The sequence below is a fragment of the Panthera onca genome, assembly GCF_046562875.1.
Source record: "Panthera onca isolate mPanOnc1 chromosome E1 unlocalized genomic scaffold, mPanOnc1 haplotype 2 h2.Chr16_ul_2, whole genome shotgun sequence".
NCBI classification, from domain to species: domain Eukaryota; kingdom Metazoa; phylum Chordata; class Mammalia; order Carnivora; family Felidae; genus Panthera; species Panthera onca.
Window position 1 is genome coordinate 585,700 of NW_027675816.1, and position 24,538 is coordinate 610,237.

The 24,538-nt window shown below is 53.6% G+C and overlaps 1 protein-coding gene across 1 annotated transcript in view; it reads left to right on the top strand.

Moving 5' to 3' along the window:
• The first annotated feature begins 7,878 nt into the window (after window positions 1–7,878).
• CRHR1 (corticotropin releasing hormone receptor 1) overlaps window positions 7,879–24,538 on the top strand; it is a 46,420-nt gene continuing 29,760 nt past the window's right edge. Inside the window, exon 1 of the mRNA XM_060645806.2 lies at window positions 7,879–8,208. Within this exon, the coding sequence (XP_060501789.2) occupies window positions 8,176–8,208 (33 nt within the window). The 5' untranslated portion in view covers window positions 7,879–8,175. The remainder of the gene's footprint in view (window positions 8,209–24,538) is intronic.

Here is a 24,538-nt window from a genome sequence, read left to right on the forward strand (position 1 = left end):
GTGCTTTTCCCCTACCAAGCGTGCAGGTGGGTTGAAATAACTTCAGCCTTTATCACCCCCTTGCCCTGGCCACGTGGGGATGGAACCATCTGGCCAGCCTCAGGCCAGTCCTCTCATGCAGGAGGGACCCGTGCAGCATGAGGCCTTCCTCTTCTGGAATGAACTACTGTTGTGTGGCCATTAGGCTGAGCCCCAGTCAGCACTTCTGTGGCTCAGGCGTACTTGGGGGTGCTGGCCCACGTCCAGCTGAGCCACTGGGGCCTGGCCAGGTGGCAGCCAGCAAAGCGAAGCCTGGCTCTGAGCCACAGGCCTGGCTTAGGAAATCAGGCAGTGAGCAGCCCATGGGAGACAGCCTGCCTACAGGCACCTCAAGGCAGGGGTAGCGTGACCCAGCCCCCATCCCAGCTACAGCCAACTGGATCGAGGTCTCAGGTCCACAGTGTCCTGTAGGGGCTACAGGGCATCAGTCAGGCCTGAGGCCTGACGCATCAGTACAGAGTGCAGGAATCTAAGAGTCAGGAGATCAGGTTCTGCCCAGCTCTGCCCCCAGTACCCCTGGTCTTGGAAAAACTGCCTCCCCCTCTGGGAAGAACCATTTTTCAAAAAATGACAGCTACTGTACAACCCTAATATATAAAACTGGCCAAAAACCAGGGCAGCCTCAGAGCCCCTTCCTCAATCTCCCTATCGCCACTTTCTCCTCCCGCCTCGTCTCTAACTTCAGTCCCTGAGGCATCTCTTCAGAATCCTGGGGTTCCAAGGAAGATGGTCTGGAAACCCTCCCATATGTGCTCCCTAAGTGGTCCCAGGCAGCTCTCACATGCTGTGAATTTTTGCAGTGCATAAAAACAGGCAAAATGTTACCATAGACTCCCATGTACCCATCATCCAGATTCGACAGTTAGCAACTCACCGCCAACCTTGTTTCATCAACATCCCACCCACTTCCTTTCCTCTCGCATTACTTTAATGCAAATCCCAGAATTCATGCCGGTTCATCTGTCAAAATTTAGGTTGTATCTCCAAAAGACAAGAACTCAATACCATTAGCACGCTTTAAAATTTCTAATTAGAATTCCTGTTTCCAATTGTTTATTTCTAGGTCTTTTTTTTTTCCTATTTGTTTGAATCAGAGTCTGCGTGAGGTCCTCATATTGTAGCTAGTTAATACAGCTCTTCAGTCTCTCTGTCTTGCTCTGTGAGTTGTAAGTGGCCAGTAAAAGTCAGGGTGGCCAGTTTTCCCAAGTTTCTCTGGGTTGGTGAAGACATTCCCAGCAAACTGGAAAGGAAATCTGATCGGCCTGAGCCCTTTTTAAGGCCTGAGGGGAGGGGAGAGAAGGAGTGAAAAGGCCAGGCTGAGTCTCAGTGCTGTGGTTTCCCACTAGGAAGGTGTAACTGCCTGTTCTGGGGGGCCCGAGTCCAAGGCTGGGGTGAGATCAAACTCCAAAACAGGAAGTGCTACATTGGTGGGTCCAGAAGGATCCAGAAGAGGACAGATCCCTAAAGAGCGCACTGCCCTGGAGGCAGGAGCCTGGCATCTAATCCAATGGTAAGATTGACCATTAACTGTAAACGTTTCATTTGGCATCTGCTGAGGCGTAGGACTTTGCCAGAGACTGGGACTACCGAGATGAAAAGGAAGCAGTATCTTCCCTCCAAGAAGCTCACAGCTCTTCAGGGAAACAGATAGGCACGTTGCACATTTAGCCTCTAGACTTCAATGTACCCATCGGTAAAACAAAAATAATAGCACCTTACCTATTACATGAGCAGGTTTCTATGAGACCTCTCCTAGTTCTGAATAGGATTTTAAGAAACATAAAAAAAGGGACAAATGATACTTATAGAAGATGTAGAGGGGGGAAGGCTAAACATTAACCTGGGAGAAGGATACAGAACATTCACAGAAGACCCCAGAGCCCTGAAATCCTGTCCTGGCTCTACCAACTACCCAGCTGGGGGACGTTAAGCAGACCCCCCCCCCCCACCATGGTATTACCTCAGTGCCTTCCCTGGGGCCTCCGTGTTTTCAAAATGATGGAGTTCAGGAAATCTGGAGTGGGGAATCCTTGCTTTTCTGTGGTTTTCAGACAGAATAGAATGTCTAGGTTTGGATCATATTCCTATGGAAAGCCCAGGTTTCTGCTGTCCATGGTACCAAACTTGTCTAGGCCATGGTGCTTCAACCTCCACACTATGGATATGTTGAACCAGATAATTCTTTGCTGTGAGGGCTGTCCTGTTCATTGAAGGATGTTTAGTGACATCTCTGACCTCTACACACTAGATGTCAGTATCTCAGTTGTGAAAAACTAAACTGTCTCTAGACTTTGCCAAATGTTCCCTGTGGGGGGGGGGGGGGGGCGGGGAAGCCCCTAGCTGAGAACCACTAGTCTAGGCTAGAGGGATGCTATTTCTCTGTGAAAATATGTGAGTGTGTGCCCTTCCTTTTGACTCTGCACAAATGGCCAGCATCTCTGATCTATTTTCGCTTCCAGAATGTTCCCATGGTGTCAACTCTTCTGACTTCAGTGCGCCTTTAAAAAGTTTTCTTAGAAACAACTTCGGTGGCCCTCTTGGCCACACTTAATAAGTGCAAAAACATGGTAATTGTACCCAGGATAAGCATACTTGCCCTGGATCAATACAGCCTCAGACTGGGGGAGGGGGGAAGGAGGAGGAATGGGTAGGTCACCTGAGGACTCTGAGTGGCCCACCTTGCCTATGTCACTACCAAGCTTGTCCTGTGGCTTGCCTTTACTCCCCTCTTTTGTCCTCCCACTGAGAAAGTAAAAGGAAAGAATGATTTTAGAGACTCACTTTCTTGGAGATATGATCTCCTCTGGGTGATATCACAACTGCCTATGGGTCTAGGCTCAGCTCATGTCTCTGGTCCACTGGAAAATATCTGGAGTGGGAGCTGGGGACGTCAGGCTGGAGTCCTGCCTGTGTCAAAGCCAGCCTTGTGACCTCGGGCAAGAGATCAACCTCTGAGATCAGATTTCTCATCTGTAAAGTGAGGCTATTAATACCTTTTTTAGGGGGTTGTTATAAGGATTAAATGAGAAAATGTTTGTGAAAGAGCTATGTGGTACAAACTGCCATACGAATCCTAATTACTATTGTTATTACCTGTTGTTCTAAATGAGAGAAGGAATAATATCAAGTCCTTTATCCAAGGGGATCCTCAGCCTGTCCCCTCCCCCCTCAGTTCTGCCAAGCCTCACCCAGCCACTGCATCCCCATTTCTCGTCCCCATCAGATCAGTCTCCTCCCCTGCCATGTACTTGTTCCTCTGGCTATGTCTCTAAGGGACCCTCCTGCCTGGAAGGCCTCCTCTCTTCTCCACCTGTCCATACCCATGTCCTTCAATACCCAACTCCCAACCCACCCCCTCTAGATCTTTCCTCTAACATAGGGGGTGGGCAAAGCCCCATTTGTCCTCCTCTCCCAACTGAGCTACCTACAACCCCACAAACCCAAGACAAAGTTATGAGTCGATCTGGGTTGGTGATGATAAGATGATGATGATGATGATGATGATAATTTGTAAGATTTAATAAGAACCACTAATGTTTTTGAAGCACTTCCCATGTGCCAGGCACTGCACTAAACACTTTGCATGTATTAACTCATTTATAGAGTGCTGGCTGGCCATATGGGATTGAACATCTGTCTCTCGTCCAGACCCCGGCACAATATCACTTCCTTGGTAGAACCTTCCCCGTTGGCCCCAGGCAGAATTAATATTTCTGCCTCCGTACCCATGGTGCCTGGTCTGTTATTGACCTAATTTCATTAGGTTTTAATTATTTATCAAAGTCTCCCCTTCCATTCTGTGACCATCTTGAGGACTATCTTTATTAACCTTGGCGTCCAACAGTGATTGTCACATAGTTGCTGCTCATTAAATATTTGTTGAATGAATGCACTGATGAATGGGGTAATTAATACCATCTTCCCCGATGTGCAGGTGGTTTTATGAGCTGTTCCCTCCACGAGGCCATTTTCCTGACCTTACACTTGAAGAAGCATTCTAGACCAGTGCTACTCCAAGCATGATCCCTCTGCAAACAATTTGTTGCCAGTCCATGACAGGGCAAGTGCAGAAATTGACAGTAAGCTTTTAGGAAATGTTAGGTACCTTGACAGTATTTTAAGTCCACTGGATCTAAAAGCTTTAAAAATCGGGCTTTTATTTTGTATGTCTTTATTTGTTGCTTCCTTTTTCTAATAATGCGTTCTCACTGTTCTTTGCAATTATATCATCCGGCAATAGATTGAACTTTAAAAATCAAGAACTGTTTTTTTCGCCCAAGGAGTCTGGAACCACTAGTCTTGCTCCAGACCATCAAACTCACTGGGATACCCATGGTTGAAGTCAACAGAACCCATAGGTAAGGGGGGCATCATCTGTCTCTCCTACTGTTTGGAAGGACGTGGAAGTGTCTCTTATTCCTGTTTAAATTCTTCATTTTTCTCCTTTCTTCCAAATCTGGCAGGTTAAATGAATGAAAGGTGACTCTGGTCTGGGCCTAGACAGGAAGAGGGGAGGGTAAGAGGGAGTCAGAAGAGAGTCTGGGAAGGGAATGGTCACCAGGAGCAGGGGGCTGCCCTGAGGGGGTGGGGAGGCTGCTAAGGAGACCACTCAGCTGTCAGGCTGGTTGGCTAGAGCAGCTGGGGCTGAGATGGGGGAGGAGCATGGAAGGCCTCGGGACTGGAAGCTTCACCAAGCCCAGGGGATGAGAGCCAGGCTCTTGAAGGTGGAAGGAAGCAGTTTCAGGACAAATGAAAGGGGATATGGAATCCTTCTACAGAAGGGATGTTAAACAGGAGGCTCTTGTACCTCCCCCGAATCAAGCAGTAAAGGCCAAAACTCTAAGTAGGTAGGTAATGGAGTGATATAGAAGCTCTCCTCTTCCCACCCCAGAGTGGGAGTGGGGTGTGGATGTTAAGTTGGTGAAATCAAGACAGTCCACTTGGTGGAGGGGGGAATTGTACCATCTATAGATGTTCCTTTATTTTTTTTTAATATTTTTATGAGAGATAGAGACAGCATGAGTGGAGGAGGGGCAGAGAGAGAGGGAGACACAGAATCTGAAGCAGGCTCCAGGCTCTGAGCTGTAGACACAGAGCCTGATGTGGGGCTTGAACTCACAAACCAGGAGATCATGACCTGAGCCGAAGTCGGATGCTTAAGCAACTGAGCCACCCAGGTGCCCCTGTAGATGCTCCTTTAGAAAGAGAAGGTCTGAATCCCAGGCCAAAAAGGTAGGAAGTACAAGGCATGATTACAGCCTAATCGACGGCATTTGCATATTTAAAGATCAAGTCTAGGGGAGGACAATGGGACTCAGAAAGGCAGAATTTGATGGTGTTTATTAAACATAGAGAAACTCAGAATCTGGAAATCTGGAACTGTCTGGTCCCTGGAGAGTCAGCTCCGAGGCTGGGCAAGGTTGGAGAGCAAGGCCTTAACAGGGCCTGGGCAAACCTCCCTGAGGACCCACCAGCTTCCTCTCCTCTGATTCCACCCACAATCCACTGCTGCTGTGACCTTCTAATCAAGAATTCTGTTCCCACAAAGAATTGCCTAGAAGGAGGGACCATGAGGCCTATACCTCTGAGCATCAGGTCCACTTGATAATGGTGGTGGTGGTGGTGGTGGTGACGATGATATTATAGCGACTACAGCTAACTTTCACTAAGCCTGTGTCAGGCTCTGTTCCAAGCCATTTACAAATATTAACTCATTTAAAACAACCTACAACCCTATGAGGTAAGTCTACCCCCATTCTTAGATGAGAAAATTGAGGCACTGTTAAATCATTTTTCATGTTTATACAGCTTGTACGTGGAATAGCCAAGACTCGAACTCAGGCTGCCTGACTCAAGAACCTGCACTAAGCTACACCACTATGTGTTTAGTTTTTTTTTGAAATGTTCATTTTTGAGAGAGAGAGAGAGCACGCGCAAGAGTGCACAAGTGGGGGAGGAGCAGAGAGAGGGAGACACAGAATCTGAAGCAGGCTCCGGGCTCCAAGCTGTCAACCCAGAGCCCAAAATGGGGCTCGAACTCACAAACCTTGAGATCATGACTTGAGCTGAAATCAGCCATTTAACCGACTGAGCCCCCCAGGCGCCCCTGCGTTCAATTTTTGTTGAGGACAAAAATTGACAGTCTGGCTGGTGTGCCCATCCATCTCTTTTGGGATTGGTTGGGGTGAGTCTGGGCCAGATTCAGCGTGACCAGCTCTGCAGCACTAACCTAATGGGGGGTTTGCAAGACTCGGGGCTATGTGCTTCATCTAGAAAGTGCTGTCTTGTGTGGTTAAGTCAGTGTGACCAGCTGACTTCCTGGGCAATGCCCCTCCCCACTTCAGCCCAACCCTCCAGGCACTTTGAGCTGGGAATCAGGAACCTCAGGAGTAGGCTTACCAGCTATGGACTTTGGACAGGTCACCACCTAGTGTGCGTGCCTCAGTTTCCTCACAAGTAAGCTGTGCATGTTGAACCACGCTACCCCTTACAGTAACTCCCTTTCTAAGTGAAGAATCAGGTGGACCCACGAACGCGCTGGTTCTTGCATAATATAAGAAGTGAGTAGATGGGAGGAGGCGGATGGGCCCAACAGGGCACAGAATCCAGGGCAGTTAGGTTCAGAGTTCGTGTCAAAGCTGATTCACCGCCACTGTGGGACCGTGCTCCTCCACCCAGGAGTCCTCGGGGCTTGCTCTGAGAGGACTTGGCCAGGCGCTGCAGGCTGAGGCTTTGCGGGGTGGCCCCGCCTCTCTCTTCAGCTCCCCCGTGGAGGCAGGAAGGGTTAGAAGTCAAAAAGTCTGTCCAACTGGAAGGGCTGGAGAGGAAAGTTTAAGGGGCTGGAGGAGGCGGGAACGGCTTCCCAGAGCTAGGAGCTGCGTAGGGAGCTAGAGAGCCAAGGCCAGATGAAGACCCAGAGGTCTGGAGGGGCGGCTGACCTCTCCCCCGAGGCTTCGGCCGACAGGGGGCGCTGTGACCTCCTCCGCGCCCTGCGAGCTGGATTCCTAGCTGCTTTCCGCTGCTGTAGTGTAATGCGCGCTCGGCTTTCCCCTCCACGGTGCTCAGGTGCCCGCTGGTCCCGCGGGGCACCGCCGTCTCCCCTTCCTCTTAGGGGTCCCGGGTTCAGCCCCTTGCCTGGACCAGACTGGGCAGGCGCTTAGTCTGTGGAATGAATAGATGAAGGAACGAATGAATGAAAATGAACGAATGAATGAATGAAAAGGATTCGTCCCACAGAGCTCCGCGTCTCCGCGCGCCCCCGACATGTGGATGCCAAAGGTGCCGGGGGTCCGATGCGACGCCCGCGCCCTGCTGAAGTGGGGGCGGCGGGGACCTTCTGGCCAGCTGGCTGCAGGGCGGGAACTGCCCAAACGCAGTTCCCAGCTTCACCCGGTTTCCGCGGCGCCCCTGCTCATTAGGGGCTGCCTTACTCCTCGGTCTCCAAGAGCCTCGCTCTCGTAGATTCACCCGGGCTCCGCCAGACCCCCCCACACTCCCTGGACTCCCCAGGTCCCCACCTCTAGCCAGGCGGGAGGCGGGAGACTGCCACCTCTCTCGCCCCCGCCCCCCTTCCCCCCCCCCCCCCCCCGCCTCCATCCCAGGCTGCGGCGGCCGCCACCGCTGCCAGCGCGTCCCGCCGACTGCCGCAAACCTGGGCTCAGGGAAAGGGGGTCAGCGCGGCGAAGGCGCGGGGAGCAGGTCCGGGAGGGGAGGGGAGCGGAGGGCGCGGAGGAGGCGAAGGGGGAGCGCGCCGAGGGGCGAGGCGCGGAGGAGGGACCGAAGGGGAGGGGAGAGGCGGGGGAGAGAGAGGGGAGGGGACACTAGGCGAGGGGGCGGGGAGCCGAGGCGGGGAGCTGCGCGGACCGAAGGGGAGGCGGCGGGGACGCCGGGCGGCTGCGGGTCCGGCTGAGTCGGGAAGCGGCGGCCGGACCAGCCCGGGCCGGGGAGAGCGGGAGCCCGCGGGGCCGGGCTGGGCTGCGGGGCCGGGGAGCGCGGAGCCGGGCACCTCGGCGCCGGGCAGCGACACGGGAACCCGGCCGCCCAGCCCGCGCCGCCCCAGCCCTCAACCGCCGGCCGGCCCCTCTGGGATGTCCCAGGGACCCAGGCGTCCGGGACGGTGACCGAGCGAGCCCGAGGATGGGACGGCGCCCGCAGCTCTGGCTCGTCAAGGTAAGAGCGAGCGGGTCAGCCCTGGAGAGCGGGCGTCCCCAGCCCCCGGACCGGCGCGGGGCGCGGGTGGGCTGTGGGTGTGATGGGGGTCACCGGGGAGGGCTGTGCACACACAGGTCCCTCTCGCTGGACCTCTGGAGCCGGCGTGGCGGGGGCGGGGAGGACTCAAGTGAAAAAAGACATCATTGTGGCGAAGCTGCGGGGCTGTTGGCGGAGGAGGGGGTCCGCCCACCCGGGCAACCAGCTCTGTGCGGAGAATCGCTTTAGGCTCTGGGAGTGAAACTTGGTTCCATCTCCCACCCTCCCATGCAGACCCCGACCCCGGGTCGGGAGGCTCCGGAGATGGGTTCCTCGCGGACCCCAGCACGCTCTCAGCAGCCCCCCCTCTCCGCACGCCCCCGCCCTGGTTCTTGGGAGCTCCTTCCTGCCCCTTCCCCTGCTCGTTAAGCTGCGAGTCTGGGGAGATAAATGTCCCCCGTGTCTCCCTGCCTTTGATCAATATCGCAGTCTCGGGGGAGGAGACGGTGCATCCGGCTGCGGTTACAGTTGCTGCGCGGCGGCGGGCCGGCGGGAGCACTGCGCTCGCTCCCTGAGCCTTTGCACTCGGGGTCCCTGCGCCGTGCGGCTGGCGGCTCCTGCTTCTCCCGCTCCGGCCCTGGCGATGCGATTCCGGCGCCCGGAGTTTAGAAAAGTCGTCCGATCGCATGACCAGCGTTTGCCGGCTCAAGTTCGGGGGCGACGGGGCTGCCCGAGGGCGGCGTAGGCCGGGGAAAGGCTGGGGGTGTCGTCAGTCCGGCCCGCGGGTAGTGACAGCCGCCACTTCCAGTGCCCAGGGCTTCCCAAAGCGGTTCGGCTCGCCGGGTGTAGGCGCGTAAGCAGCCGCCGGAGGGAGAGGTGGGTGGGCCTCGGCACCGCTGCCGGGGAGCCCAGCTCTCGCCCGAGGATCCCGACTCCGCAGGGTCCGTGTGGACGGCCTGGGCTACAAATACAGACAACACCAGCTTGACTGGGTTCAGAGCATTTAAAAGCGATTACATTGAAAAGAATTGAATGGATTTGGGGGAGGGGTGCGGGTTGACTGAATTTCAGTTTTCTAGCAGTAATTAAACCAGCTCCCAGTGGTTCCAGTTAAGCCAAATTCTTTAAAGGTAACAGCGGCCAGGGCAGAGACGTTACCAGTTACCGAAGCTTTTTTCTCCATCCTCTCCCTCCCCTCCCAAATATTTATAAGTTGTTTTTAAAAACTGCTGAGGGTCGGGCTGCTTGAACCCATATCCCCTCCTCCACCCATTAACTGAGGACGAGCGGTGAACCCAGAGATTATTTTCTGGGTGATCAAGACTGGGGGAGGAAGGTAGGAAGAAAAACACCCAGAGACGTTGAATAGATAGCATTGAATGGGAATATTTTCCGAAAGGCTAGTGTGTACCCAGCCTTGCTCTGAATTCACAAATCATTAAACTGAATTGGATCTTTTAAATGGATTCAGAGAACTGAACTGTAGGTTTGGGGTTTTTTGTTTAGTTTTTGTGTTGTTTTGTTTTTTAAGTTTACGTGGTAATAGCCGAATGTTCTTTCTCCGGCCTTTCTTAGAATCCTGTGTAATTCTCTGCTTAGAATTGTCACGTTTTCCTAAAAGAACAATTTTTTTTTCCTGTTGTTATGTGTGTGTTTTTCTTACTAGATGGTGAGATGTGTATGCCTTTTATGTCTGGCCTAATGAACGCAGTAGGTGTTCAATAAATACCGAATGAGGGAGAGGCAGTGAATGAATGGCCAGCTAATGCTCATTTCAGTCAAATAATTACTTGTTCCTTCTATTTATGTAGCACGTACAATTTGCTGGACATTGTTCTACCTCCTTCGCAAATATTAAGTTACTTAGTCTTCTTAACAGCCCTGGGAAGTAGGGATTATTACTGAGGCACAGAGAGGCTAAGTAGCTTGTTCAAGGTCACACAGCCAGTGAGCGGTGGAACAAAAACTCAAACCTAGGCATTGTTGTTCTAAGGGTTTGTTTTGTTAGCTTTTATCAGCAAATGTTCTAAGCCACTGAAATCTCATCCTAGACCTCTGCCAGATGAGAACCCAGGTAATTCTGTCAATCTGTAGTTATTTTATTTTTATTGTTGCTATTTTTTTAAGCAGCCTCCATGCCCAACATGGGGCTAGAATGCACGATCTTGAGATTAAGAGTCGCATGCTCTGGGAGCCTGGGTGTCTCAGTCAGTTGAGTGTCCGACTTCAGCTCAGGTAATGATCTCACGGTTCGTGAGTTCGAGTCCCGTGTCGGGCTCTGTGCTGACAGCTCAGAGCCTGGAGCCTGGAGCCTACTTGTGATTCTGTGTCTCCCTCTTTCTCTGCCCCTCCCCACTCATGCTCTGTCTCTGTCTCAAAAATAAATAAACATTAAAAAAAAAAAAAAGAGTCGTATGCTCTACCGACTGAGCCAGTTAGGTGCCCCTAGTTCTGTCAGTTTGAATTTAGGGGAATTCATCCAGAATGCAGTTTGGTCCCCAACAAGTCAGCCAGTGTTGGGAAAGGACCACTCTGGGACCCTTATTGTGGGCTGAGCACTGCCCTGGCTACAGAGAACTGGGGGGAGAGTGTGTGGGGAGAGTGTGTGCAGGTGAATGTGTGTGGATGCAAAGGAGGGGGCAGGTGAAATATTGTCTCTGCCCCCAGGGGAGAGGGGGATCGAGCACCTCTGGGTTACCCACCCACCAGCTGCAGCTCCTTGCAGGGAGACCCAAGTGTGGCTCCAAGAGGTGAGCTCCGGGAGTGTGAGGGTGCGTTCTTCTTATTTTTTAATGTTTATTTATTTTTGGGAGAGAGAGGAAGGAGAAGGGGCAGTGAGAGGAGGACAGAGGATCCGAAGAGGGTTCTGTGCTGACATCACGGAGCCCGATGCAGGGCTCGAACCCATAAACCGCAAGATCATGACCTGAGCCGAAGTCAGACGCTCTACTCACCGAGCCACCCAGGGGCCTCAAAGAGAGTGAGTTCTGAAAAGGCTGCTGGTTTTATTGCTACTGTTCTTGTCTTAAGAGCAATCTCACAACGCAAGACAAAGTCTGGAAACCAGAAGGGACAATTATTACCCCCTCACCCTCCTAACACAGCTACTGCTCTCATTTTTGAGGTAATCCCTGTAGGCCCTTTCTCAAGTGCAGGTTTGGGCACCACTGTGGCCATCGGGCACACCCCGTCACTTACTGTGTCACAGCCCAAGTCTGGCCCATCCTATTCTGGAGCCTCCAGAGGGAGCTTGTCAACATCTGCCTACTGCTTGTGAGTGGATATACCTTGGATCCCTATACTGGCGCACATTTGGATCATTTCCAAATTCTTTCTTTGACAGATAATCTGGAGCCAGTTTTTGAGGGAGGCGTTGGCAGAAGGGCAAAAAAGTGAGCCCAGGGCGGGGCCACAGGCTGCCTTGCTGGGTGGGGACAATTGGGCTGGCCACAAACGAGGTGCAAAGGAGGAGAGTGAGGCTGAAAGCCAGGCTAGGACATTTGGATTTGATGCGAATCTCTAGGGAGGGGTCTGTCCAGTTCCCAAGGAGGATACAGACCCGTGGAAAAGCAGAGGCTGTGAGGATCAGCCCAAGTGGAAAATCCGTTTCTCACCCTCTCTGACATTTGCTCCTTGGACAGCGTCAACAGCCAGCGGGGTTCAGCTGCACAGAAGGAGTTTGGAGGGTCCAAGGGACCCTTTGGCAGCATCCCCAGTGCCCATGACGCGTGCTGAACCCATAGACCCGAGCCCTGGCCATGGTGTAGCCGGAAGGAAGGCGTTAGACACAGGGGCTGGTCATTCAGCAGTTACAGGGTGGAAAGACCATCAGCCTGGGATTTGGCAAATCTGACTTCGGTCCCAGTTGTGCCTCTAATCAGCTGTGTGACTTAAGGTAGGTCACCGTCCCTCTCTGAGCCGTGCTTTCCCTGTCTATAAACAGGGGTATTGCACTCGATTCCCGAGTACCTTTCATGTCTCTGTGAAAGATCTGTGTCCAAACACTCCTTAGGGCCATGACCTCACATGGGAAAAGTGGGGTGCAACAGATTCAGTTCCCAGCCCTGTTCCTCCCCAGCTATGGGACCTTGGTATTTGGTATTTGGGCTCAGTACCCTGTCTAAACTTGAGTATCCATCCCCGGCTATGAAATGGAGGCAATACCTAACTCAGAAGGTTGAGGTAAGGGTGAGAAAGTTCCCGCATGGAAAGCACCCGGGGTAGCACCTGGTACAGAGTTTGTTTTCAGAAACAGGTGCAAGGATCGCTTGCATTTCAGATCAAATGGGATCATGCAGGAAAAAGCAACTTGGAGGAAGAACTCTTGGGCGTCGCTCAATACGTAGCATTTTTGCGTCTTTCCCTTTCCACAGCACTGAGCCTCCCAACCCGCCGCATAGAGTAGGCATTTCACAAATGTTTGTTGACGGGATGGATGGCGTTTTTGTCGCTCCTTCCGGTTTACCACTGCGATCACAGTGGACGCTTTGCTGTTCCCACGAGAGGCAGATGTCGTATCAAAACCACCCTAGCAGAAAAGCCATCTCTGATGCAGAAAAGAGTGGAACTGCCCCTGAAGGACACTATTTTAAAAAGGAAGGAACGAAGGAACGGAGGAAGGGAGACAGCTCGCAACAAATAGCCAATAGAGCACCCCAGTGATTTAGAGGATCCGTTGAGAGTAGAGCCTTGGCTCGTGAAACTCTAGCCCCTTTGCTGTGACCGGAGGAGAGCTGGCTGGCAGCAGGTGACCTGGAGCCTTTCTTTTGTCCTCCTCTGTGCAGAGCGGGGTGGGGTGATCTCTCCCAGCTCTGACTCTCCCCTAACCAACGATGGCATCGACAAAAGGAAGCCTGAGTCCATTTTGGAGCTAAGGCCGAGTCTCCATTTTAGCTACAGTTTTACTCAAAGAATGAATTTGTTAATTACAAATGACCCCTGTCTGCTTAGATTCTCAGAGTCCCTTGGAACTAACATCACCCAGTCCTTTTTCAGTGCTTGTCTTCAGGCTTGCTCTCGGTCAGCCCTCCCTCGCTGCCCCCCAGTGTGGCAGCCAGCATCTTCTTTCACAGGTGGGAACATCCCGTGAAGCAGACGGGGGGGTCCAGGCAAGTAAGGTCATCTCTCTGAACCCCAGTTTCTTCATCTGCAAAAAGGGAGAAAAGAGTACCCACTTTATGGGATTAATCACCATGATTTCATGAGATGTCAGGGGTGAAATTCAGCACAAATGTAGTGTCTGGCATATAGTAAGTGCTTAATAAGTATTCACGATAGTAGTCACTTAATAAATCTTGCCAAATTTTATTAATCCAAAGAGGACCATCAAAGGAGGGATGAGGAAATGGGAGGTGGAGGAAGGAGTGCTTGGCAGTGGAAAATCTCCCCCTGCCCCAGAGTCCTTTTCGCAGTCCCCCGGAGAGAAGGGACAAGGGATGGGGTCACCTGCTGTCAGCTGAGGACAAAGGTCAAAGGACAGAGGCGCCTGAAATCGGCTCTCTGAACATCTGACATATGTGAAGGAATTTGATAATAAAAGTAGAGGCATGTAGGGAGGACAATACCAAATGATTAACTCACTGATGCCAGCAATGATTTTGAAAACAACTAGCTGGCATCTATTAAGCCACAGATTATTAACCTTTTCAGAGTAAGTGGTGTCTACTTCGGCAAAATGGAGAGAAGACAGGTGGGGAGGACCGGAGGGAGGAAGCTTGGGGAGCGTGGACGTAAGCTTCCTTTTCTGTGAAATGGCCACGTTGAGATGCATTTCTGGGAGACAGGTCCCGTGTCCACAGAGCTGCCGACTCAAAGGCTCAAGCCAGACGTGTTCTTTGGCAGCCGTGAAGCTGTTTCGGGGACAAATGAAGATATTGCGAGTGCCCTTCCTGCCCTATAAACACAGGCGATTTCATGATCCCACCTTGGCCCTGCTGCACCCCCCCCCCCCCCGCCCCGTGAGGTGCTTAGAGGAGAGCTTCGTGGGGTAGCCCCCCCTCCACCTTTCCATCGGTTCCCAGCCTCCAGCCAATCTGGTGGTGAGCCAGGGCGCCTAGGTCAGAGTCCAGTACAGAAACTGGCCAGACTGGTCCAGCTGCTTCCATAGCTTTGTTCTAGGCTGTCAGACTACAATTTGGAGCGTTCAGAGGTGGTGGGGCTATCCTGAGGCACAGTAGGAGACTTAGGGGACCTTTGGTACAATGTTCTGCCCAGTGTGTTTGGCAGGTACCTGGAGGCGAGTGATGGGCTAGGGCAAAAGATGGCTGAGACATTTCATTTACGGCGGGGACTTTCTCCGCTTTGATCCGTATTTCCCCAGCTTCCTTGGCAGGGTGTGGGAAGGGCTCAGGGGTTTCCAGAGGTGCCAGCCCTGACACTGTGAGGATAGGGCTGGGTGGGGAGAGGAAAGGAGACCAAGGATGCGGGGCTGGGCTATGCAGCCTGGAGGAGGCAGCTGGGTCCAGAAGGGGTTTGGCTACTCAGGGAGAGGGTCGAGGACAAAGCTAAGGCACAGTCCTCCGGGGTCCAGGCCTCCTGCACGGGGGGCCCCCAATCCCACTCACAGAAGCAAAGACCCAGCAGGCCGTGGGCCTGCTCAGGATGGACAATTGTGTTACTACATAAGATGTGGGCATGCGGACAGACGGCGAGGGAGAGGCAGACAGAGAGACAGAAACTAAAGGTGATGCAGAGGTGAGTACCTCTTGAGCCAGAGGTGCTGGCTCAAGTTGGCACGAGAGAGAGAGAGATCGGGACCAGAAGGGCCTGGAGGACAGAGGAGGGAGGAAGAGAGAAGGAGAGGGAAAGAGAGAGAAAGAGGTGGTAGCACGAAAAAGGACCTGTGTGTCATTTTTGGCCGTTCTGGCTTTGTACTTTCTCCGTAGCGCCCAAGAGATTGTGTGTCCCTGCTTTGGAGGCCAGAGATAGCATTTCCCCTCTTCGTTTCTTCCAAGAATTACCACCCCACCCCATCGCTACCCTTCCCGGGGAGCAGGGATGCTCTGAGGCTGAGGCTCGATGTGTGGAGGCTGCAGATGAGTATGCGCAGACAAGAGTGCTCCCCTCCCCCTCACCAGCTTCCCGCTGCCCCCCCCCCCCCACCGCTCCCCGGCCCCTGGGCTGAGTTCTCCTCCCCAGGTTCAGAAGGAACACACCCTGTTGCCTTTGTGGTCCCAACTGATTACACACGCAGTCTGTCTGTCTGTCTATCTTGAGCCACTTTTGCATCATCTGCAATAGCGTGCCCCCACCTGCTACCCCCTCAGATGGTCACACCCCGGCCTGTCTTCTCTAAGCGCAGTCAAACCCGCGAGGTGCGTGGCACCCACCAGCTCGAGGCCAGGGCCAGAGGACTGACTCCCAGAGGAGCAGCCGGGCACCCGGGGGCTGTGGGTTCAGCAGTGGACGGTCACTCTCCATGGTCACCCCCTGGGCCACACGTGCCTGGCTGGGAGGCTGAGAGGCTGGCCCTTGGACAGAGGCCTGTGTCCTAGGCTTGGCCTGCACCCCTGCTCTCCCCCCTCTTCCTGCCCTTTCTCTCCACTTCACCCCACTTCTCTTGGCCGGATGCCTCCGTGCCAGGGCTCACACCCATGACCCCATGGGGTCCTCCCGTCCCTCTCTAGAGGTGAAAGAATCAGACGCTCCCAGCGTCCATCGATCCTCTGTCCCTCCGCCTCGGTCACACTGCCCCCTCCCCCCAGCCAGAATACTCATGTCTAACTGCCACCCTGCCTTTGGCCATGCTTCTGCCCCCCAGTCTCTGCACCAATCCTATGTGACACGTCTACCAAAGTCTTCTTGAACTATCCCTACCCCCTCTTCCAGGAAGCCCTCCAGTCGAAGTACATCTCTCACTGGTTGTTCCTGTGCTTCTGCTGGGTCTTCTCCTTCCTCTCTTGCATGGTGGGCTCTCAGACAACAGGGGCCCTCCTCCCACTGATGCTCCACACGTTCACTAGCCAGACCCCACACGGACCCCTGGTCACTCACATCCCCTGAGCCCCTCTTCCCGCCGTAGATTGGGAGCTGTCAGGGCCGGAGGAGTCTCTTAAATTAAAACAAAAACAAAGGTCTCCGGCACCTAGTCCGGTGTCCACGCACACACGGCGCATCATGGATGTGGAATTTAGGGGAGGAGTCCCCCTGATCCTGCCTCCTGCCGCCCGAGTGTCTGTGCTCGCAGAGGTGCTATAGCGACAGGAGACACAGAAATGACAAGCTAGACAGATTCCTCTGCTTCTGCGTGTGGATTTGTGACTCAATGGCTTATCCAGCCCTACGCTGTCGGTGCCACTTAGTAACACTGAGCAATTCCGGCCCTGCCCGGTGTCCCACCCCGGACCCCATAGCACTGGGGGCATCTGTCCACATGAGAAAGCAAGGGCGTCACTTTGCATCATGAGGGTCCTGGGCAGGGTCAGTGGGAGACGTTGCTAGAGGGAGATTTGGGGCTGGGCTGAGGACAAATGTGCAAGAAGCTTCTCGGAACCTGGGGTCTTCATTTTTTTTTTTTTAATATTTATTTATTTTTGAGAGAGAGACAGAGCGCAAGCAAGGAAGGGTCAGAGACAGGGAGACACAGAATCCGAAGCAGGCTCCGGGCTCTGAGCTGTCAGCACAGAGCCCGACGCGGGGCTCGAACCCATGAACCGCGAGATCATGACCTGAGCTGAAGTCCGACGCTTAACCAACTTGAGCCACCCAGGCACCCCCTGCGGTCTTCAGACCGCAGGGCACTTAGGTCCTCAAGCAGGGGCTGGGGACGAGGCGTGGTGGTGGCCCAGGGCTCCCTCCACATCCCTGCCCTGGTTCTGCTGGTAACGAGGCAGGAACAGCCAGGCAAGACAGAGGTGGGCAGAGGACTCGGGAGGAAGGTAGTGGGTCCGTTCTTGGCTCCCTCCAGGGGATCCCGTCTCTCAATCCAGATCCTAACCCCTCCATTCCCTATGGGCGGGGGGGGCAATCTTTGGTGTCATTCCCTCCAGTTTGCTGGGCCCCGAGAGCCGTGCCACGATGGCTGCAGCCAGGCTGTGAGACGCGGGGCACACGCGCACCCCCGAGAAGCGAGCAGCCCCGAGAGGCAGCACTGACCCTAACGCTGAGGCGGTAGGTGCCCACCAGGTGCCACCTCCTGGGAAGTCACGCAACCTCGCCAGGCTTGGTCCTCATCTGGACCATGAGCGAAAATAAAAGGAAACGCCTCCGTGCTGAGGGGCCCGTCCCCAACCAGACTCCCTGGGTGAGACCCCCCCCCACCCCCACTTCTCCCGGGAAGGCCCCTCACTCCAGCCTCTGCTGCCCTGGATGCTGGCCCCAACCACGGAGCCTCCTCCAGGGGGCCTCCCGGATAAGCCGGCCTCCATCAGCTCTCCTCCAGCTAAGGCAGGGCTTCTCAAACGGGCTCCAGGGAAGGACCACGTGGATGTTTCCAGTCTGTGGCAGACTGGCACCTGATCGTCCTGCAAGTGATGACCGTGCGGCCTGCACCACCCGACCGCCCTGGAGAGGTGGACATCGGAGCTGGTCTAACCCTGTTGTTCAGGGAGATCAGTCTTGTGGCGACACACAGGGATGTCACAGCAGGGACAATTCACATCGGGGTTCCCAAATGCTTACTCTTGGGGACAGTCTGCAGCTAGGCACCCATACGGACCACTGTTTGTGTAGTGCTGGTCTCAAGGCCTCCCCTGGAGCCAGAATTTATGGCCTGGAATCCCTGGTTCGCTTTTCATGGGAGCCTGGCGGCCGGCCGGCCTTGCTCCGCACCTGTGCACCTCCTGCCATCAGGACTCTGAGACAGGGCCAGAGCAGCTCTTTCGGGGGCAGCAGTGGCTGGGGGCCTGAGGCAGCAAGAGCTCGTGGCCAGGAGGGCGGAATCCTTCGGTTTCCTCGGAGCCCTTACCCCTGGCAATTCTGTGCGGACCCTTCCTCCTCCTGGTTTTCACTCATCAAGCTGCACCTTGTCACTAAGGTCGGGGGAAGACTCATGACCTTGAGTGGTCGCAGTGCTCTGGAGAGACAAGGGAGGTCCTTCCTCTGTGGCGGGCTCGCCCCAGTGCTCACAGAAATCAGCCCCACGTTGGCTCTAGGCTTTGGCCCCGGGTTGCCCAAGATAAGGGAGCCTGAAGTCTCCCTTGCTCCAGGGCCCGGCTCTGCCTCCCACCCCCGAGATGCCGGCCCTGGGGACAGGCTGCTCCAGAGCCCACGCTGGGCCAGCCCGGCCTGCCTATTTGGGGGAAGAGGCGGCCACACGATGCCGTCCCTGGGCGGCTCACTTCCCTGCATTGGCTGCACCGCGGGCAGGCACCTTCCTGCTTCGGCTTTGCACCTCCCATGCATACCCCCTCCTGGAGAAGCCGACTGGGCAGCACGAGCAGGGAGGTGAGGGACCTTCTGTCTGCCCAGCTGACCAGGCACCCCCCTTCCTGAAGGACCCCGGCCTCCAGCCCGAGGCCAGGAGTTTCATAAATGACTGGTCCAAGGTCCCCCACGGGGCATTTGCTGGATGGAGTGAGATCAAGGCCTCTTTTTGTCTTACAGACCTGCCTCCCTTGTTCTCCCATCCTTCCCAGGGTCCCCTCCCCACACCCCCCCCCTCCACCACCTGCTTTCCCCTGCTCCCAGCTTCCATGATGGGCTGGCAGGTGCACGTTTTCAGATCCGGGAGAACGCTGCAAAACCTTCCAGCCCCCGGTTTCCAAACCTCTGCACTGTTGACATTTGGGGCCAGGCCATCCTTTGCCGTGGGGGCTGCCCCCCTGCATTTGAGGGTATAGAGCAGCCTCCCCAGCCTCCAGCCACTAAGCGCCAATAGCACTCCTCCAGCTGTGGCAACCGAAAACGTCTACAGACATGTTTCGTGGGGGACAAAAATTGCCCCCAGCTGAGAACCACTGGGTTGCTTCAGTTACCCTCACTTCTGGTGAATCACTTGGTGAGCATTAAATAATAGACTCCTGAGTTTCCCCTCAGATCTGCTGAACCTGACTTCCTGGGGTGAAGCCTGAGACACAGAATTTTCTACCTCCCAGATGCCAAGGACTGTCTGGAAACCTCGGATTTCATCTAATTCGCTCCTTTGAGAGGCAAAGAAACAGACGGGGCCATTTTCTATCTCATGGATGAGTATGTAGTTATTCCTAATCGCTGCCGTAAATGACCCTGCTCGATGGGGTTCGGTGGTCAAGGATCCCCTTGAAACCGGACCCTCACGGCCTTAGAAGGCAGCTGCTTCTCCAGAAAACCCAGCCTCAAAACCTTTAGCCGTTTTCTAATAGGACCTGATTTCCACACATCAGATGATTTCACTCTGCCTTCCCGGCCCTCTTCACATCCCTTTTAAGACGCAGCTTCTCAAAGGATATCCCTTTTCTGCCGACCCCGAAATCCTCCTTGCTTTACTCTTGTCGCAGAGCAGGCTGAGCCGAGGAAGACACAGCTGGTAGTGACACCTGTGTTGCCGGTGACTTCACACACTGCCCCCAGCAGCTCAGCTCCATCTCCCAGAGGAGCAGCTGCCTCTCCCACGCCCTCAGGGGTGGTTTCCCAGTGTCTGGGAGCCACTCACGGCTTCCAGGAGCAAGGGGCAGGATCAGAGCCCCATCCAGGTTCCACTTCTCTCTGAGAACCAAACTTAACCCTTCCTGAGTCCCCTGACAGTGTCTGACTGCCACTGCCAGCTCTTGGGAAGCCAGGCTGTGGCCCCGAGCCAGAGATCAAGAGGCAAAGGAAACCTATACCTCTTCTTCTGGAGGATCTATGCTGGGAGGAGGGGTGGGGAGTAGGAAGGGAGGCAGGACGGTCAGGGAAACAGGCTGTCCTGCCCAGGGGTCCAATCCCGGCATGGAACACGGCTCCCATCCCAGGCCCTCCGCTCACTGTGGTAAACAACCTTGAGCAAGTCACCAACTGTGCGTGCATCAGTTTGTCATCATGCAGTGGGAAGAGAATGAAGGCTCCACCTCTTGGGGTCCAGAAGGATTAAAAGAGAAAAATGAGAGTCTGGCGCCATGCAAGCCTTCAGTAAAAGCTAGAATTTAGAGGAAAGGAAGAAGGAAGAAAAGGAGTAGGGAGAGAGATGGAAGGAAGGAGGGAAGGAAGGAAGGAAGGACGGAAGGAAGGAAAGAAGGAGGGAAGGAAGGAAGGAAAGAAGGAGGGAAGGAAGGAAGAAAGGAGGGAAGGAAGGAAGAAAGGTGGGAAGGAGGGAAGGAAGGAAGGAAAGAAGGAGGGAAGGAAGGAGGGAAAGAAGGAAGGAAAGAAGGAGGGAAGGAAGGAAAGAAGGAGGGAAGGAAGGAAAGAAGGAGGGAAGGAAGGAAGGAGGGAAGGAAGGAAGGAAAGAAAGAGGGAAGGAAGGAAAGAAGGAGGGAAGGAAGGAAGGAGGGAAGGAAGGAAGGAAAGAAGGAGGGAAGGAAGGAAGGAAAGAAGGAGGGAAGGAAGGAAGAAAGGAGGGAAGGAAGGAAGGAAAGAAGGAGGGAAGGAAGGAAAGAAGGAGGGAAGGAAGGAAGAAAGGAGGGAAGGAAGGAAGGAGGGAAGGAAGGAAGGAAAGAAAGAGGGAAGGAAGGAAAGAAGGAGGGAAGGAAGGAAGGAGGGAAGGAAGGAAGAAAGGAGGGAAGGAAGGAAGGAGGGAAGGAAGGAAGGAAAGAAAGAGGGAAGGAAGGAAGAAGGAGGGAAGGAAGGAAGGAAGGACGGAAGGAAGGAAGGAAAGAAGGAGGGAAGGAAAGAAGGAGGGAAGGAAGGAAGGAAAGAAGGAGGGAAAGAAGGAAAGAAGGAGGGAAGGAAGGAAAGAAGGAGGGAAGGAAGGAAGAAAGGAGGGAAGGAAAGAAGGAGGGAAGGAAGGAAAGAAGGAGGGAAGGAAGGAAGGAAGGAGGGAAGGAAGGAAGGAAAGAAGGAGGGAAGGAAGGAGGGAAAGAAGGAAGGAAAGAAGGAGGGAAGGAAGGAAAGAAGGAGGGAAGGAAGGAAGAAAGGAGGGAAGGAAGGAAGGAGGGAAGGAAGGAAGGAAAGAAAGAGGGAAGGAAGGAAAGAAGGAGGGAAGGAAGGAAGGAAGGAGGGAAGGAGGGAAGGAAGGAAGGAAAGAAGGAGGGAAGGAAGGAAGAAAGGAGGGAAGGAAGGAAGAAAGGAGGGAAGGAAGGAAGGAGGAAAGGAGGAAGAAGAAGGAGGAAGGAAGAGGAAGAAGGAGGGAAGGAGGAGGAAGGAAGGGGAAGGAAGGAAGGAAGGAAGGAAAGGAGGAAGGAGGAAAGGGGAGAAGAGGAAGAGGAGAGAAGCGGGAGCAGGAGGATGGTGGGTGGGAGGGGGCAGGGAGGATGAGAGGCATGAGCTGTGGGAAAATACTAATGAGTGGATCTAAGGGGAATCCTACCAAGAGAGGGTGAGAACGAAGGCAGAAGCAGCAGAAAAGGAGAGCAGACCGGGATGGGACCGGTAACATGTTCCGGGCACCGCCGCCCCCCACCTCCCTTCCCTGTGCCCAGCGAATCCCCACCACACACGTTCACAGGTGGATGCTGGTGGCTAGGAACAGAGCACCGGTGGAAAGTGGGTGTGCCTGTCCTGGGTGGCCACGGGGGACCAGTCCAGGAACTTCCGGACAGGAGGGCCAAGTCAGGAAGGAAGCCACTTGCACCAAGTCAATAATGGTTCTCATAACCAATCGTTAACGGCTTACCATGTGTTCGGCCCCAGGCTGTTTTAAAAAAAATTTTTTTTAACGTTTACTTATTTTTGAGACAGAGAGAGACAGAGTATGAACGGGGGTGGGGGGGCAGAGAGAGAGGGAGACACAGAATCTGAAACAGGCTCTAGGCTCTGAGCTGTCAGCACAGAGCCCGAAGCGGGGATCGAACTCACGGATCGTGAGATCGTGACCTGAGCCGAAGTCGGACGCTTAACCGACTGAGCCACCCAGGCGCCCCCCCCCCCCACCCAGGCTGTTTTAAATGCACCCTGTTGTTGAATCTCTTCAAGAGCTTTAGGGTGTAACTATTTCATCCTTATTAGCCCCATTCATAGATGGGGAAACTGAGGCTCAGAGAAGTTAAGTCACCCAAGGTCACACAGGAAGGAAGGGGCAGATAAAAGATTCCCATGTGGAATTTTCTGGCGCTGGAGTTGGAGATCTGATTTCTACTCTCCCGTATATCCTGAAGGCAGAGCATATTCGGACCTGGAAAGGAATGTAGGGAACACACTGCCCTCCTCCTTTGACAGATGAGGAAACTGAGGCAGGAAAGGGGGCAGGGGAATGACTTGTCCATGGAACAAGTTCGCCAGAGTCAGAACAGGATCTCAGCCCTGCACTGCCCACCCCAAAATGTTTCTGCCTTCAGAGCACCCCTCTAAGGAACTAAGAGCTAAGCGTCCAAGAGAGAGAGCTCCTCGCGGCTAGAGGAAAAGAGATGCTGGCGAATGGGAAGTAGGAAATGTCCTGGTGGGGATAATTACAGGACCTCGTGGTCAAAGGAGACAGAGAGCAAAAACCCGCCTGTTCATTCATTCAGTCAGTCAGTCATTTATTCGTTCAATGCATAGTGGGACCTACTCTGTGCCAGCCCCCCCTGTGGGTACAAAGACAGCCTAACAGAGACCCTGCCCTCGGGGTGCTTATAATCCAATGGCCAGTATACCTGGAATCTTTGGAAGGGTCTGTGTACATCCAGAGCTGGGGTCTTGTAGGTCCTTGCTGCCCCTGGGGTGGGTGAAGCAGGCACCCAGTGCTTTCGGCTGTGCTGAGAGAAGAAGTAAGGGGAGGGGGCGGGGCACACCTTGAGCCCAGGACCCCAGGGAGAAGGCGTGGGGGCGAGGAACACCCCAGAAATCCCCCCTCCCTGATCTGTAGGCAGGAGATTTTCCTTTCCACTTTTTCCTCTCTGCACAACAGCAATTTCAGTTAATTAAATGTAACAATAAATTATTTCTCGTCTGCCTAAAATAATCTTTCCCAACCCACCCACTTTTGGGAAAACACACAGGCTCTTTGCCTTGAGGTGGGGACAGGCTGTGGCTGTTACAAAAAGAGGCAGTCGTGGGAAGACCTGGCCTGGGCAGGATGGGAAACAGAGGCTGCTGAGGGGGCAAAGGCCCTGGGCAGTCACGAGGGCCGAGAAAGGGCACATGGCCTCACTGGCCTTTGTTCCAAGTCTATTTTTACCCCGGCTGGTGTCCAGAGCACCTCTGCGTGGATCAGAAAATGCACCCCGGAGGGTCTCAGTTCTGCTCGTGCACAGCCTGCAATTCTAGCCCCCGGTGACCCCTCTGTTTGGCACCTCTGTGCAGGGCGAAAACCACAATTGCACGCAGGCCCTGCCTCTCCCCACCACCATCACTCTGTGTCTATAGATCTATGCCCTGTACGCACAGACCTGCCTCTGAAGAGTTGCCTGGGTGTATGCTTTGCTTCTACAAACCAGATCCCAGTTTTTAAATGCAACAGGGGAGCTAGCTTTTTAAAGGAATCCTGATTTATGACCTTCCTCTTTTTCACATTTAGATTGTCTTCTCTTGGCTTTACTTAAAACTGGCAGCACCTTGCAAACCAGGTACCTGATAAGAGGCTAATATCTAAAAAAAGATAAGGAATGTGTCCAACTCACTAGAAAAAAAAAAAAACCCAAAGAACAAAAAACAAACAAAACAAAACAAACAAACACAAATAATCCAATTAAAAATGGACAAAGGACCTGAATAGGCATTTTTCCAAAGAAGGTATTGAAATGGCCAGCAGGTGCATGAAAAGGCGCTCACTCATCATCAGGGAAATGCTAATCAAAACCACAGTGAGGTGTCACCTTCTAGAATAAGTACTATCAAAAAGACAAGAAGTAACAACTATTGGCGAGGATGGGGAGGGCAAGGAACCTCCATACACTGTCGCTGGGAATGTAAATTGGGTCCGCCGCTGTGGAAAACAGTATGGAGGTTCCTCAAAAAATTAAAAATAGAACTTTTGTATGAGCCAAGAATTCCACTTTCTGGATGCATATCTAAAGGAAATGAAATCATTATCTCTAAGATCTGTGCCCCCCCCCCCATGCTCATGGCAGCATTATTTACAATAGTGGAGACGTGGAAACAGCCTAAGTGTCCATTGAATGAATGGATAAAGACATTATCATCTATATATATAGAGAGAGAGAGGCTTGTGTTAGTTCAACTCTCTCGATAATCAAGGAAGATTCTGAGGCCCAGAGTGACGGAATTATGGACTCGGTCCATGGACACACGCAGAGAACTTGAAGTTTCAGAAGTGATCTCTCTCTCTGTTTTCCCCGAGTGGCCCACCTCCCTGGGGTACAGGTAGGAAAGACCGCATTGCCTA